The sequence below is a fragment of the Siphateles boraxobius genome, unplaced genomic scaffold (assembly GCF_051911475.1).
Source record: "Siphateles boraxobius isolate OS27281-9 unplaced genomic scaffold, OSU_SipBor_1 26, whole genome shotgun sequence".
NCBI lineage: Eukaryota > Metazoa > Chordata > Actinopteri > Cypriniformes > Leuciscidae > Siphateles > Siphateles boraxobius.
In genome coordinates this window covers 24,145,018-24,161,491 of record NW_027508876.1, presented here as the reverse complement: position 1 = coordinate 24,161,491, position 16,474 = coordinate 24,145,018, and the positions used below count along the sequence as shown (strand labels likewise).

General features: G+C 39.7%; 1 protein-coding gene across 2 annotated transcripts in view; it reads left to right on the top strand.

Moving 5' to 3' along the window:
* aglb (amylo-alpha-1, 6-glucosidase, 4-alpha-glucanotransferase b) overlaps nucleotides 1-15,296 on the top strand; it is a 29,427-nt gene extending 14,131 nt beyond the window's left edge. For both annotated transcript variants that reach the window (XM_077245076.1, XM_077245077.1), the window contains 19 exons: nucleotides 504-659; nucleotides 1,327-1,477; nucleotides 1,879-2,003; nucleotides 2,243-2,355; nucleotides 3,059-3,193; nucleotides 3,373-3,503; nucleotides 3,582-3,718; nucleotides 3,875-4,008; nucleotides 4,091-4,266; nucleotides 7,471-7,573; nucleotides 7,642-7,867; nucleotides 8,945-9,062; nucleotides 9,154-9,289; nucleotides 9,480-9,592; nucleotides 9,908-10,119; nucleotides 10,196-10,293; nucleotides 13,875-13,962; nucleotides 14,039-14,172; nucleotides 14,313-15,296. In XM_077245076.1, the coding sequence (XP_077101191.1) occupies nucleotides 504-659; nucleotides 1,327-1,477; nucleotides 1,879-2,003; nucleotides 2,243-2,355; nucleotides 3,059-3,193; nucleotides 3,373-3,503; nucleotides 3,582-3,718; nucleotides 3,875-4,008; nucleotides 4,091-4,266; nucleotides 7,471-7,573; nucleotides 7,642-7,867; nucleotides 8,945-9,062; nucleotides 9,154-9,289; nucleotides 9,480-9,592; nucleotides 9,908-10,119; nucleotides 10,196-10,293; nucleotides 13,875-13,962; nucleotides 14,039-14,172; nucleotides 14,313-14,430 (2,604 nt within the window). In that variant the 3' untranslated portion in view covers nucleotides 14,431-15,296. The remainder of the gene's footprint in view (nucleotides 1-503; nucleotides 660-1,326; nucleotides 1,478-1,878; nucleotides 2,004-2,242; nucleotides 2,356-3,058; nucleotides 3,194-3,372; nucleotides 3,504-3,581; nucleotides 3,719-3,874; nucleotides 4,009-4,090; nucleotides 4,267-7,470; nucleotides 7,574-7,641; nucleotides 7,868-8,944; nucleotides 9,063-9,153; nucleotides 9,290-9,479; nucleotides 9,593-9,907; nucleotides 10,120-10,195; nucleotides 10,294-13,874; nucleotides 13,963-14,038; nucleotides 14,173-14,312) is intronic.
* Nucleotides 15,297-16,474: the final 1,178 nt, after the last annotated feature.

Below are 16,474 nucleotides of genomic sequence, written 5' to 3'. Positions count from 1 at the left end.
TGCGCGTGCAGTGTGAAAGCTCGAACCTGTTAACATGGGTGCGGAAAAAATACGCACTGCAAACGAAGTATATCAACGGGCGTGACACTCGCGCTTTTTCTGTCAGTGGTGGAGTACCGGCTACAGAAGTAGCCATACGCAAGAAAAAGTGCAGGTACGCTTAAGAGTAAAATGTAGTAGTGCCGGTACTGCGTACCGGTGAGTAGCGCCCCACTTCGAGCACTGGTTAGCACTACATTCATCTAAATGGAAGAAAGTCTAATTCTCCATGCAACACTGCAAATGCACAACCTATCAGTCAATAAATGGGAAAACAACGTAACTTTGCTTACTTGTTTGAAAAAAAGTAACTCCGATATTTTAATGTGAATTTAAGTTGAAGTTACTTGAAAAAAGTGATCTTATTACATAGCACTCTTAACCAACACTGCAAATATGTATGTACATATGCATTTTGCCCACATAATGGTGTTGGTGTAGTATCAACCCTCTTTTTTTCTCAGATTTCAGTAGTAAAGGAAGAGCGCCTGTACCCTAAATGGAATCCTGATGCACTGCCCTCTTCTGTTGGGGAGGTGAACCTCCAGACTGGTATAATGGCAGGAAAGCTGGCCCTCAACAAACTCCACCAAGAACTGGCAGAGAAAGGCTTCACCCAGGTTAATGTTTACTCATATCAGATGTCAAATAAATTTATTATGACTCACAATCATTAACAGCAAGAGGAGACTTTGATACTTATTACAAAGTTTTTTTTATTAATTACTGATTTCACTGATTTGTTACTTACTGTAGCAGACACTTTAAGTCCTCTGGATTAAACTGAAATTAAGGAATCTGTTACAACATTTCATACCTCATACCAAACTTGTTTATAAAGAGAAGAACTTACATTGGAAGTTCACTTTAAAAGCAGAAATGTGAAGCTCAAAACACTTAAACAGTTTGGTTTTCAGACATTTTCTGAGAACAAATTCACCTCTCTGAGCCCCTTTTGCTGTTTAACATTTGTTATATAGTATCCAAAATTAGCCAAATATTGTTTTGATCATTTAACCCCCCCCCCCTTTTTTTTTTGCTTGAACATATTTCTTTAAATACCACTCAGTTTTAATGTAATCCAAAGACATTCAGACATATTCAGCTGTCCAAATACTTTTTCCGAACCCCTATAAATGAATTCTTTATGTATTAAATTGTTATTTGAGCTTTAAAGTTGTCAGTAGGGTGGTGGGACTCGTTGTCATATTTATACCTGTAACCTACACCTCTCAGTCTTATGTGCACTGTCTGTTTCTTTAAATTTGTTCATCATGCATGTCACAGGTTTACGTGGATCAGCTGGATGAAGACACCGTGGCTGTGACCAGGCATTGCCCCAGCACACATCAGTCTGTTGTGACGGTGTCTCGAACAGCGTTTAAAAACCCAGAAACACACCAATACAAAGAGCATCTAGCACCCATGTACATACCAGGTACAGACGCGAACACGTTTAGTGCTAAGCGTTCTTTGCTTTCAGAATACGCTGTTGAAATCAAAGTCATCTAATTTTCGTCGTAACTGAGTTAGGGTCTGGGGAAGATTCATTCACAGCTCACCTCCAAATAGGTGTCACCAACGGACGTCGCTCAAATGCCTCTGGGCACAATTGGATAGACCTAAAACCAGATCAGATCGATCTTCATCTTGCAAAGCCCGCCTCAGTGTTTGTAATTGGTGCCTCGATTTGGAAAGATTGGAAATGAGCTTGAATGGGCTCTTTGCCAGACTAACTTGCAGAGCAAATCTAAATTTGTTGACTTGCAACTTGCTGAAGGGAATTAGTGGTCCTACCAGTTAGCCATGTTCTGTCTAATCTGTCATCATTTTACACAGGTAAAATTGAGGAGGTGATTTTGGAGGCACGTACAATAAAGAGGAACGCTGAGTCATATGTGAAAGATGAGACGTGCATAAATGGCTTGCCGAACTACACTGTTGTGATCCGTGAACACGTCCAGGTAACATGACACTAGTGCTGGGTGCAGCTGTGCTGTGACATGAAATGTCTGTATGCTGTCATCAGGCAGAGAAAAGACTAACAGACAAATACAATTCTGCGTGAATTGTGGGTATTTGTTGGCTTTTAGTATTCTCTTTTTATAGCTTCTTAGTGTAGAGTTACTATAATACTGTACTTGTGTGCAGAGCTTGTCCCTACTGATGTAGGCTTGCATATAACACGTGTTTGTGTCTTCAGTTAAAGGACAGTGAAATTGTAAAACAGGGAGATGCTACCACAAAGGGCCGCAGTGAGTTTGTTGAGGAGATTTTGTTTGAAAAGCTCACTCCCGGTAGTGTAATTACATTCAGGTAATCAAACACACACCAAATTAAATTAATCCTATTTAATAGTCTTATTTAATGCGTTTCACTATAATTATTTGTCACTTATTATATAATTTGTTGCTTAAACTGAAAAAAAATATATATATATATAAATATATATATTTATAATAATTATAATAATTTGTGTGCGTCTGAAACACACCCTATATAAATACACACCCAATCTCAATATAAATATTTTGCAACCCTTCTTGCCATGAAAATGAAAATAGCCACAGAATCTGAAGGTGTTAACCACAAACAAATTATATTATATATATATATAATAATATAACCATGATGACCATGGGCTGCATAAAAGGAGAAATGCTGTTATTTTTTCCCATGGAACACACATAAAAAATTTTTTGGAAAAAAAGGAAACTTCCATAGATTTTTCCATACCATCTCCAAAAAGCATTTGGATTATAGACCACAAATCATATAGACCATTTTATAGTGCTTTTAAAGTGCTCTTTTGTCCTTTTGTCCTTGGTGCTTAAATGGGGATGTAGTGGTGTTGAAAAAATCTTTGGAAGTCTTTTGTGTGTGTGTGCGTTGCATGGGAGAAAAAATTAACAACAGCATTTGATTGTTTAAATCCACATGAGCGTGAATCATTTTTAGGTGAACTGTTCCTTTAAATGAATATTAATGAATTCATTTCAACATGTAACTGATTTCACAGGGTGAGTCTTGATCCAAACTCTCAGAAAATGGTCGGTTACTTGCGAACTCAACTCTCACAGTTCAACCGGCTGTATAAATCCGGCAGTCTGACTGACAGCGATGTTCCTGGCATCCTGAAAATAGCTCTAGAATTGTAAGTCATATTTACCTTTACCTTTTACAAACTCAATTCTCATTAATTAATTTGCTTATAAAGCGAAATATCAACTGTGCTGTTTAACAGTTAATTTTATTACACAATGATATGAATCAGTTTAGTTTCTTTCAACGTAATTCTCTCATTAAGACCTGTTGTTTTAAATTACATGGCAGTTTAATATCCAAACTGACTCTGGCCGAGCTGAACGTGTTATTATTCCGCTGTGATGCGGAAGAGCAGGAAGATGGTGGAGGCTGCTACAATATACCATCCTGGATGCCGCTGAAGTACGGAGGCCTACAAGGTACCACAATACTCAATCCATGATCGGTCACTGTAGTCATGTGACTATTAATAAACACCATGCTTTCAATACTCACAGGTTTTGTGTCAGTGTTGTCTGAGATTCGTTCCAAAAATGACCTCGGACATCCGTTTTGTGACAATCTCAGGCAAGGTGATTGGATGATCAATTATGTGAGCACTCGCCTGATGAATAAAGGTGGAGCTCTGCGGGAGGTAGGAAAGGAAATATGTTTTTTAGTAATAAATTGTAAAAAGTAATAAAGTTTGGTGTGCAACTCAGAACAGATTAGCAAAAATGTAAAATTGTAGAAATGTTTTTCACATTTTGATGTGGCATATTTCTGTCTAAATATTTCTTATTTATCCTAGGTCGGAAAGTGGTTCAGTGCTGTATTCACATACCTCAAGCATATTCCACACTACTTGGTGCCGTGTTATTTTGATGCCATTATTGTTGGAGCGTATGCCACGGCTGTAGATGAAATCTTCAACCAAATGTCCAGGTTTGATTTGTTCTGTATTAGTTGAATATTTTGTGAGTAATGTGTGTAATAATGTGTGTAATGGGTTCCATTGAACTGACAGCTTTGTTCAGAACGGGTCGACTCTGGTCAAGCAGCTGGCCCTGGGCTCGGTTCAGATGTGTGGGGTGGGTCATGTCCCTGCTTTGCCTCCCCTCTCCCCCGAACTGGAGGATGTCCCGGTCCGACTCAACAATGTAACCAAACAAGTGGAGCAGTGTTGCGTTTCTCTTGCTGCAGGTTTGATTCATACACATTTTCATCTACTATGAATAATTAGATTGCCTGGGATATTTAGATTTAAACATGCTTTAAATTTCCTAAAACAAGGCCTTTTTTAGGCCAAGAAACTCCCATTACATATAGTCTAAAATTTAGATGCTGGGCCTACTGTATAATATCATGCAAATAGTACACTGAGTTTGGGTTCATTTATGAGACGCGCTCCAGTTCACGTGCAATGGAATATCGTGCCGCCACCTCCATGTCCTAAATTACTTTGTCTGCTATATTTGCTGCTCATTTATTAAATCTAGGCAATTGGTTGATGAAGCATCGATTAAAATTAAGATACAATTTATACAAAACGAAATTCACTTTAAAGAAAGGCTTTATACAAATCAAAACTTAATGAAGTGGTCAAAATCATGTCTGACCCACTCCACATGTCTCCCGATATATTGCGCATCTAATGATCCTATCTTACTCTTACCCAGGGCTGTACCCACCATTGAGGTCCCCAAGGTCAGGACCTCTGTAATTTTTCGAAGTGCACATAATGAAGGTTCTGAAATAATTGCCTAATGTTAACTCTACTTTGGTGCTGCAATAATATTGCATATCGCCACGATAACCGACTTCATCTGACCTGCTTTAGGGGCCGTTCACATGTTTGCGCTCTCACGTTCATTATTTTGAATGTAGATGCGCGAAAAGTGCGCCCAAATAGAGAGCAACGCCGTCGCAACGCTCGCTTCTTTTCCCAGGCAAGGTGAAAAAAATCTAATTAAAGTAGGCTTTACGGCTTTATGTTCACAGAAGGTGCAAGCCGTATTTCCAGCGTGACACTTTACAACACGCTTTCAGTTAACGGTCATATAGTGCGAGTCTGCATCATTAAGCCAGTAGTGGCGACAAGTGACTGTCTTCATGAGTGAACAATTGAACCATTAAATGAACAGATTAGTCCAAAAACAAGTTGCTGAAACCAATCTTTGATGCTCATATAAATTGCACATTTGCCTCTGGAAACAGAAGTATTGCATTGGCATTTGATTGAAATGTAACATCTATGCAAAATGATCCTTGAATCCTTTCTAATTTAAGGCCATTCCAGTTTCGAATATGTGATTGTGTTTTGTCAACAATAAGCATGTCCGCAAACCCCCATAGCAGGATCACTATAGCAAGGACCTCGGTATTTATACAATCCTGCGTACGGCCCTGCTCATGCTGTTCACTTTTCATATAATCAACAGAGATAAAATTTAAAAAAGAACATCATATTATTTATTTATAATGGCTACATCACAAAGAGGGAGTCTTGTAAAAGCATTGGATTGAAAACATTGAAATTTCATAAAGTGTGTAAATAATAGAAACGCAGTTCAAAATGTCCAAATGTTCTTTGAGTATTTCATTTGTGAACGTAAAGCATGTTCTCACTATACTCCGAATTACAAGAAGAAGAAAAAACTGCTCTTAAACTGGGTGCGTGGCAGGCTGTGGATTGGGGTTTGACCGAGGTAAAATTTTCAGTCAAAAGAAACAAAAAATGGGTGTCATTACCCTAGTGCAAAATAAATATACCAAAACGTATTTGGAATACATTTATTTTATGCTAAGTTATACTACAAATACATTTACATATTTATGTACTTAATATAAATATCCTGCAATTGTACTTTTGGTATACTTAATTGAAATAATAAGACTTAAAGTCTGCTAAATTGGAACAGCTAATTTTGTACTAATAATAACAAAAAACGTATGCCTAATCCACAATGCATGTGTACGCACATGAAATTGTTCTTATCCTGGCTCTAATGTTATGACTGACTGCATGTCCTAGGTTATTAATTTGAATAAAAATGCCCAAACCATCCCCATATAAAGGCTTTCTGCACAACCTTTCCTTTACTGTAGCCTTTTTCAAACTGGGGTCTGGAGACCCAGAGAGGGAGTGAAAGGGTGTCTGTGGAAAAGTCTAGAGAAAAAAGTAAATAAAAAAATAATAATAATAAGTTTAGATAATTAGGCAAATAAATTAGATTAACAATACATTATACAAGATTTGATATACTATTAGTTAGTTATTAATCTATTAAATAATTTAGATAGATTAAAATAAATTAAATCATTTTTGATTATTTAAATAAAAAAACATTTTACAGTACATTACTATAATGAGTACAACAATGCAACTTAACATAAACTAATTTTAGATTTATAATATTAATTTTTCAGTGTATAAATTGTATGTTTATAAAAGATAGATACCTTTTAAATTTTAGGATGGGGCCCCTCACATGAGAATAATCATATTTGAGGTTTCCATGGTGTCTAAAAGATTGAAAACCCCTGCTTTACAGCCTTTCGTCACACCTCGAGAAATACCAAGTGTGTCATTCTCAAAACCAGTTTAAACCTAATAAACACATTTTGTACACACTTAGATTACAGATGTCTCATTAGCTATACATGCACATACCTGCAATTTTTATGCAGAGGAACATTGCTGCTCCAGGTATAATGTACCTTTTTCTTACTCTTTTACTGTATATGTTGAATTATATTTAAGATTAACTATATATGTGTACAATTTAACTTGACACGGTTATAAGGCCACCCAAAGTATGTGGTTTAAAAAAAATTGAATCAAATGAAATGGAGTGAAAAATTCTTGGCCCAGGTTTGACCGATTATGACAATGAGCCCAATCATTGTCGTCAGCAAACATGACAAGTATGACAGGTTAGCTGATTTTATTAGCGAATACAGCAGAGGAAGTACACAACCCGCCCTTAGGAACACCGCTACCAAGAATGGGGTCAGAGAAGTAGCCACACTTTCTGATTAATCAAAAGTCATTGATCCAGAGAGGAAGCTTTAGCTTAGTTATGGGTTCAACAATTAAACAAACAAATCTCAAACTAATTTTTGAATCTCAAACAAGTATTTCATTGTCCCTTCCATATTACAATGTATTGAGTAAGATGTATGTAAAATTTAAATGGTGACTGTAAATCAATAATGATTATTTTAATAGTTTTTGAAATATAAACATCATACAGTGTGTAAATACATCATTATGGCACAATATACCTATTATTTTTGGCCTGGTTTAAAATGCAATAGTCAATTTTTTACAACATGTCACAGGGGTTCATACTGCGTCTCTTAACCTGAAGATGCCTGTGGTTCCAGTAACTTTCATCTGTGCAGGTCTTCCGCATTTCTCCACTGGAATCTTCCGCTGCTGGGGGCGAGACACATTCATAGCTCTGCGCGGTCTCATGCTTTTGACAGGGAGGTACCTGGAGGCCAGGTGAGCATCAATTTTCGAACACACCAATCCCGCTGAAATCCTCTTCTAATCTGGTGTGTTTCCAACAGAAATATAATCTTAGCCTTTGCTGGCACGATGCGCAACGGTCTGATCCCTAATCTGCTGGGTCAGGGTGTCGCAGCCCGTTATAACTGCCGTGATGCAGTGTGGTGGTGGCTTCAGTGTATCCAGGACTACGGTAGCATCGTGCCCAACGGCACAGATATTCTAACTTGCCCTGTGTCACGTATGTATCCCACTGATGATTCTGAGGCACAGCCCCTGGGGACAGTGGTAAGAAGAAAGGAAACAATCTCTGACTGCTTATGATACTTGATACAGTACAATAGACCTTAGTTAGGGTAGTGCCATATTTAATTTTTGACAGGAATGAAAACTAGGCGTAAGGGATAGAATTACAGTGAACTATTTAACAACATACCAATTGTTCAGCTGATGAAACATCTTTCAGAAAAAAAAATTCAGTGAAACTCAGTAAAAAGTTAAGTTGTGAAAATGACGTGATCCAGAACCTTTATAGTATCTGTGGCATTGTAAAGACTGTACGTTTGTCCTTCGGAGCCTCGTTTTCATCCACATTAAATTCAATATGGCAACCAGTAACCTGACTAAAGGGGCTTTCGCACCGGATAGTTCTAAGAACTAGCAACCAGGGTGTTCACCTAGAACTAATGGTTCCTGGTAATTTTCCTGGTTGCATTCGCACTACCAGTAAAAGTGAAATAAGCCATGCTTGTTGTTGTGAATTTTAATTTGGCGGTGTGGCAACCTTTAGTTTCACGGCGCTGAGAACACAAGAGCCTGAGCACACAGTGCTCGCATTGTCTGTGTTAAGTTTAAGATCTGTCTAACCATCCTGTCTAATACGTTATTAGATAGAAATGTTATTCATAGACAGACAGTAGGCTATATGAAAAGGTATTAGTATATGCCATATGGTTGATGTCCAGTTGCTAGCTGAGCAGAAATACATAATCATGTTTGGCTTGGTCCCCTCAAAGTTGTGTTGGATTTTCTCCTTAGCGTAAAGGTTAAGAGGCCTATCTTTCACTGTTTCCCATGTTCGTAGAGTTAGTATCTGGAGTAAAAATATATAGGCTATAATCTGTGTGTTTACACAGCTTTTCAAAAAATGGCGGTGCTGGCTTTTTGCGTGCGTTCAGCCAATCAGCGTACACTTACTTACAATATCACTGCTAAATACCTTTCGGTATTGTGGTATTCCGCCATGTTTCTCACTGACGCGCCCACAACTCGTAAAGATCAAAAATGTAAAAAAAACAAAACAATTTTGTCATGGTTTCATATTGACTGAATGCTGTTAAAATGTTTGTTCGTGACTTGAACCAGGATCACGACCAGCCATTATATGTGGTCATTCAAGAGGCTATGCAGCGTCATATCCAGGGAATAGTGTTCAGAGAGAGAAACGCGGGTCCGCAGATCGACCGTAACATGCGAGATGAAGGTGAGTCATTTTCTATGAATGCACAGAGGACTCTGTTTTTCTATGTCTGTCTCTAACCATAACTTGCTTTTGCAATTGACCTGCTTTAAAGGCTTTAACGTTGAGGCCAAAGTAAATCCCGAGACAGGCTTTGTTTACGGTGGAAATCGCTTTAACTGTGGGACGTGGATGGATAAAATGGGAGAGAGCGACAAAGCCCATAATAGAGGTGTTCCAGCCACACCCAGGTACAGTAGGCCTACTATAATTACCTGCTAACATACCTGTCACACTAAACCTCTACAGTATAATAAAGCTCCACTATATCTAGTACAAAAGAATTATTTTAATGTGAAACACTGAAACTGAGTGGTTTTGAGCCTGGATAAACCAGTCCTCCATATGTTAAGTGGATGATAGCGTTGTGTTTATGTTCAGGGATGGCTCTGCGGTGGAGATTGTAGGTCTTAGTAAGTCAGCGGTACGTTGGCTGATGATGATGAATGAGAGTGGAAATTATCCATACTCCTCTGTCACAATACACAGGGATGGTACGTTTTTTATAACACATTCTCATTCTCAATGAAAATGTCAGTGTTTATTATTTTATTACAAAATAAAGCGCCAGTATTAACATTTTATATATATATATATATGTGTGTATATATGTATATACCATAAGTTGCCAGTAATTCAATATTTAAATTTCCTATCCTGCACTGTTAAAAACCCACACCTTCCTTTGTATCAAAATTCACTGTTATGGACTAAAATATATTTACAACCTATTCAGCTTGACAGCATGAAAAAACACTTTTCATATATTTTAACGATCGATCATGATCATTACAATGTGGTTCATCCAGGAGCCGAACAGTCAATGTCATATAAGGAGTGGAATCAACTGATCCAAGAGAATTTTGAAAGGTTCTTCTACGTGTCAGATGACCCTGCGGACCCAAATGAGCAACATCCCGAACTGGTCCACAAGAAATGCATTTACAAAGACAGTTATGGGTCCTCTAGCACATGGTGTGACTACCAGCTCAGGCCTAATTTCACCATCGCCATGGTTGTGGTGAGTCTTAGTGCTTGTAAAAATCTTTTCAAGTGTTTTGGAGGCTGTTCTCTTATACATCACTTTGTCTCACCAGGCACCAGAGTTGTTTACAGTGCAAACAGCCTGGAAGGCTTTAGAGATGGTAGAAAAGAAGCTGCTCGGTCCTCTGGGAATGAAAACACTGGACCCAGAGTAAGTAGAAAACAACACCTGCTGTCTGCCTATTGCCTGAGCAGCTACTTGTGTTAAGAGTGTGCTCTTCTGGCGTGCTGACTGGACATGGTTTGATAAGTGTTTTTGGTAACACTTTCTTTGGAGATCATGCTTATAATAAATTATAGCTACTTTTATACTTATTTATAAGTCTCACGTTTCAGTGTGTTTAGTTCTGTTTTGTGATCTGGTTTACCCCTGTCTTTGATTTTGGTTCAGTCCTGTTAGTTTTCCCGCTCTGTCTAATGAGCTATTCCCTTCACCTGTGTTGTGTGATCTGAGTTCCTGGAGTTTTCATTTGTTTCTGTTAAGTTTAGTTTGTTATTAAAGCAACTATATTACAGTGCCTGTGTCCTCGTCTTCGGTATCCTGCAACAACCCTGACAGAACGATCAACCTTTAAAAGAAAAAACTTCCAGTTTAAGCCGCCAGTCGAACATGGAGTTCGATCAGCAGGCCTTTGTGGGAACCCGCAAAGCTATTTTCCGGGGGATCCGTGGAGGTCACAGGGGAGGATATGGGCGATATGGGTCTAGACAACTTTTTCAGCGTCAACATCTCTGCGTCCAGCCCAATCCTTTCCTTATCTCATCCGCCCTGTCGAGCAAGAGCCGGAGCCAGTCTTCGAGCAAGAGCAAGAGCCAGTCTTCGAGCAAGAGCCAGAGCCAGTCTTCGAGCAAGAGCCAGAGCCAGTCTTCGAGCAAGAGCCAGAGCCAGTCTTCGAGCAAGAGCCAGAGCCAGTCTTCGAGCAAGAGCAAGAGCCAGAACCAGTCTTCGAGCAAGAGCCAGAACCAGTCTTCGAGCAAGAGCCAGAACCAGTCTTCGAGCAAGAGCCAGAACCAGTCTTCGAGCAAGAGCCAGAACCAGTCTTCGAGCAAGAGCCAGAACCAGTCTTCGAGCAAGAGCCAGAACCAGTCTTCGAGCAAGAGCCAGAACCAGTCTTCGAGCAAGAGCCAGAACCAGTCTTCGAGCAAGAGCCAGAACCAGTCTTCGAGCAAGAGCCAGAACCAGTCTTCGAGCAAGAGCCAGAACCAGTCTTCGAGCAAGAGCCAGAACCAGTCTTCGAGCAAGAGCCAGAACCAGTCTTCGAGCAAGAGCCAGAACCAGTCTTCGAGCAAGAGCCAGAGCCTGTCAGCTGTTCGCCAGAACCGGAGCCAATCGCCTACCCACCGAAGACTGAGTACGCCGCACTTGGATCTGCTCATGAGGACACAGTACTGATTGTGGCTGTTCTGTGTGTGTGGGCGGCACGCGCATCAACTGCGGTCCATGAGTCCAGCCCAGAGTTTCCTTCGCCGCTGGTCCCGTCCAGCCCAGAGTTTCCTTCGCCGCTGGTCCCGTCCAGCCCAGAGTTTCCTTCGCCGCTGGTCCCGTCCAGCCCAGAGTTTCCTTCGCCGCTGGTCCCGTCCAGCCCAGAGTTTCCTTCGCCTCTGCTCCCGTCCAGCCCAGAGTTTCCTTCGCCGCTGGTCCCGTCCAGCCCAGAGTTTCCTTCGCCGCTGATCCCGCCCAGCTCAAAGCCCTCTTCACCACTGGTCTTGCCCAGCACAAAGCCCTCTTCCCTGCTGATCATGCCCAGCCCAGAGCCCGCTGATCCTGCGCCAGAGCCCGCTGATCCTGCGCCAGAGCCCGCTGATCCTGCGCCAGAGCCCGCTGATCCTGCGCCAGAGCCCGCTGATCCTGCGCCAGAGCCCGCTGATCCTGCGCCAGAGCCCGCTGATCCTGCGCCAGAGCCTGCTGATCCTGCGCCAGAGCCCGCTGATCCTGCGCCAGAGCCCGCTGATCCTGCGGCATAGCCCGCTGATCCTGCGGCAGAGCCCGCTGATCCTGAGCCGGTGTCTGTTCTTGAGCCGGTGTCTGTTCTTGAGCCGGTGTCTGTTCTTGAGCCGGTGTCTGTTCTTGAGCCGGTGTCTGTTCTTGAGCCGGTGTCTGTCCCCGATCCTGAGCCTGTCCTTCTCCCCAAGAAAATTTGGGGGGGGGGGGGGGCTATACGCCTGCGCCGTGGTCGGCCAAAGACCCACGGAGGCCTGAAAAAAGATCACCACCATGGCCGCCCGAAGGGTCCTCACCGCCATGGCCGCCCGAAGGGTCCTCACCGCCATGGCCGCCCGAAGGGTCCTCACCGCCCTGGACGCCCGAGGGTCCCACAGCTCCGCCCTGGACGCCCGAGGGTCCCACAGCTCCGCCCTGGACGCCCGAGGGTCCCACAGCTCCACCCTGGACGCCCGAGGGTCCCCTGACCAGCCTGCTCCGCCTGGACCGGGTGCCCAGGATGCCCACCCTCCCAGCCCTTTGGATCTTATATGGCGCGAGGACGCGCCTTCGGGGAGGGGGGAGGTACTCTCATGTTTCAGTGTGTTTAGTTCTGTTTTGTGATCTGGTTTACCCCTGTCTTTGTGATTTTTGGTTCAGTCCTGTTAGTTTCCCCTGTTAGTTTTGTGTGATCTGGGTTCCTGGAGTTCTCATTTGTTTCTGTTAAGTTTAGTTTGTTATTAAAGCAACTATACTACAGTGCCCGTGTCCTCGTCTTCGGTATCCTGCAACAACCCTGACAATAAGAAAGTAAAATATAAATAAATAAATATATTTATAAAGACTCATTAAGACCTACATAATCCATTATACACTAATTAATAAGTATGAATAAGTCAGTCCTATGGTTCCATGAATGTATTTATAAAGATGGAGCCTGTATTGCTATAATGTTATTATATTATAGTTACAATTACTTTTTTTTAGTAATTCAGATTTATTTCTGTCAAATAAGTGAAAATATCATTATTAATAGCCGTGTTGTTCTTATAAATACTTATTTTGAGTGATAATACAGTTACTAACCTCTATAAATGCATTATTGATGGCTTTAAGTAAAGTGAAAACATAGGATGCAATTTTCCTAAAGCAAATGTTAAGAAATCATGAAGATGTTCTCATTATACATTTTAAGTTGTTTATTTGTAAATGTAATTAATGAGCAATAATTCCTGTAATAAAATAATGAACATTTAAAACAATACAAATTAATACAAACAGTTGACATTTTTGTTTCAAGTTACATACCAGCAAAACACTGCAACAATATATTTTTTAAGTATCATTCCAAACTGCTATAAGCAATACCATGAATATGGCTGAGGAGATATAGATTTTAACAAATCAAATTTACCATTCATGACCTCTAATGCAAACAATAGCCATTAAAGACATAATAACTAATAGGTAACGCAAACAAGTGTCTCTGGAACTATCTGATATTTGATAATTTACAAATCAGTGTATGAGTATGCACATTGAGAAAGCAAATCAATGACTTATAATTATAAAAACTAATATAAATGTAACTATAACTGTTCTTTTAATGCCGTATAGGCCTTAATGAGTCTTTATAAATATATTTATAGAATAGCAATACTTACTTATAAATAGGACTTTAATTCATTATAAGCATGATCTTTATAGAAAGTGTTACAGTGTTTTTTTTTCCAGAACTAGAGTATGTGCATCAGTGAAGTCATTCTCATGTAGATATCTTTGATGTAAGCGTATCTGTATCTGTCTAAAAGTGATCTGGTGTATTGTGGCGTTTATGACAACGGCCTGGATAATGACAACTACAACTGTGCGAAAGGATTCAATTATCACCAAGGACCTGTAAGTATATTTTTGAATGATCTCAGATGTGATTTTTTTTTTTTTAAACCATGCACATTTAATCATTCGTTTTCAGGAATGGCTGTGGCCAGTTGGATACTTTTTACGAGCCAAACTTTATTTTGCTAAGAAAATGGGCCAAGAGAAGTACAACGAAAGTGTGTACCTGGTGAAGAATGTTCTGTCTAGACTTTATGCGCATTTGGAAAGGTAGATCTCACACACAAACAAAAATGGTTGTATTTCTTGTGGAGTTGTTGGAATCTAGGAGATTAGGTTTAATACTTAAGTATTAGAGTCATTTGCACAGTATACAGCAGCTCATATCTATATGTTGTCTATTGTTCCAGATCACCTTGGAAGGGTTTACCTGAGCTAACCAATGAAAATGGACAGTACTGCCCATTCAGTTGTGAAACACAGGCCTGGTCTATCGCCACTGTTCTGGAGGCCCTCTATGATCTATGATTATGTCAAGGACCTTGAAGATCAAATGTCCTACTTGCCACCTAACTGAGAAGTTCAACGGACATTATTTTACATTCACAACCTTGTCCAGACACAAATGTGTGCTGCCACTGTTACTACTTTAGTGTTTTGAAGAAATGGAAATACTTTATATGTTGATTGTGCCAACTCATTTTAGAGAGCTTTTTGTCATGTTTACATTCTTATTAGTGACTACCAGTATATTCGGATTGGGTTTGTTGGTTAAGAGACACATTTATGCCCATTTGTGATTATTAAAACACATCTGATGATCCCTCAAGACAAAGAATTAGATTCCTTACCTCGAAATAAACTGGTCCATTGTTTAAATTCATAAAAACAAAATCTTAGACCTATAAAAACAGATCTGAATTTAGATCGGCAATATGGGCGGTCTTTTCCAAGGGCAACAAAAGCTTGTTCTGCTAATGATTCATTCAACTTTTAGGAGTTTGAGATGGAGCAATGTATCAATCTTCACAAGAAAAATTAAGTTAATTTGTGGTGAAATTGGGCATTGAGTACATAAATTAGTACAATTTCTCCAACTGTTTCGCTCTTTCATCAGTTTTATTACCTATTTTGTGTTAAAAATGCAGCATTATATTGCATCATTACAACATAAGATCCATACTATGGAACAGTGGATCTCAACTGGGAAATAACATAAATTGATATAATTTATAACATAGTTTGTTATAAAATATAAATTGTTTTATTTAAATAATTTAATTAATGCTTTTTTCTTTTTGCTCTGAAGAAAAATCATATCTTCACATGCATTTTACTACATTGTGCAGCCTCCGCAAACAATTGTCAGTAAATCCAAAAAAATTTTTTGTGGACTTTTGTTTGTATACCATGTGTTCTTTCTGCATCTGGAGAACTTAAGAAAACAGTCTACTTATTTTTTCTTTTAAAAATATCTTAAGATTAATCATTAACAAGTTTAACCCTTGTGTGTCCTTATGGACATTGGACATTTTTGTCTTTTTCAGTTTTGTTTTTCTGATCATTTTGCCTGTACCAACTGCACAAGTGTGTATTTTTATTGGAATTTTATTATTTCACCCCATTTCCTTTAATGAATCTAATTTACACTTACACTCAGGACCTTAAGGACAAAAATGTCCCCATTAAAACCCATAGGGAATATTGAGGCAGTAAACAACATGCATTGTACAACCCCAAATCAAGAAAAGTTGGGAAATTTTGTAAAATGCAATAAAATCAAGAATCTGTGATTTGTTAATTCTATTTAAACTTTTTTTAACTGACAAAAGTACAAAGAAAAGTTTTCCAATGTTTTCACTGACCAACATAATTGTATTTTTTAAATATGAACAAATTTTAATTTTGAAATTTGTAACACAGCTGCAACACACCCCCAAAAAGTTGGGACAGAGACATGTTTATCACTGTGTCACTTCACCTTTCCTTTTAATTACACTTTTTAATCATTTGGGAGTTGAGGATACTAATTGTTGGAGTTTTGCTTGTGGAATATTTGCCCAATCTCGTCTGATACAAGACAGCCGCTCAACAGTCTGTGGTCATCGTTGCCTGATTCTCCTTTCATACATTTTCGATAAGAGACATATCTGGACTGCAGTAAACAGGCAGGCACATCCCTTCTGTGGTGCAGAGTGTCTAGAACCACTCAGTTTTAGCATGTGCAGAATGAGGCCTGGCATTGTCTTGCTTCCCAGGAAAGATGTCATCTTGATGGCAGTTTATTTCTCTGTACGATCCAAATACATGCCTCCATGTCGATGGTACCTTCACAATAATGCAAGTTACCCATACCGTTTGCAATGATGCACCTCAATACCAGCACAGATGTTTGCTTTTGCACCTGTCGCTGGTGAAAGTCTGGTTGGTCGCTTTCATCTTTGGGACTGAGAACTCTGTGTCCATTTTTTTCCAAAAACAAGCTAAAACATGGACTCATCTGACCACAGCACACATTTTCACTGTCCTCTAGACCATCTGAGATAAGCTCAGGCCCAGAGAATTCGCCGGC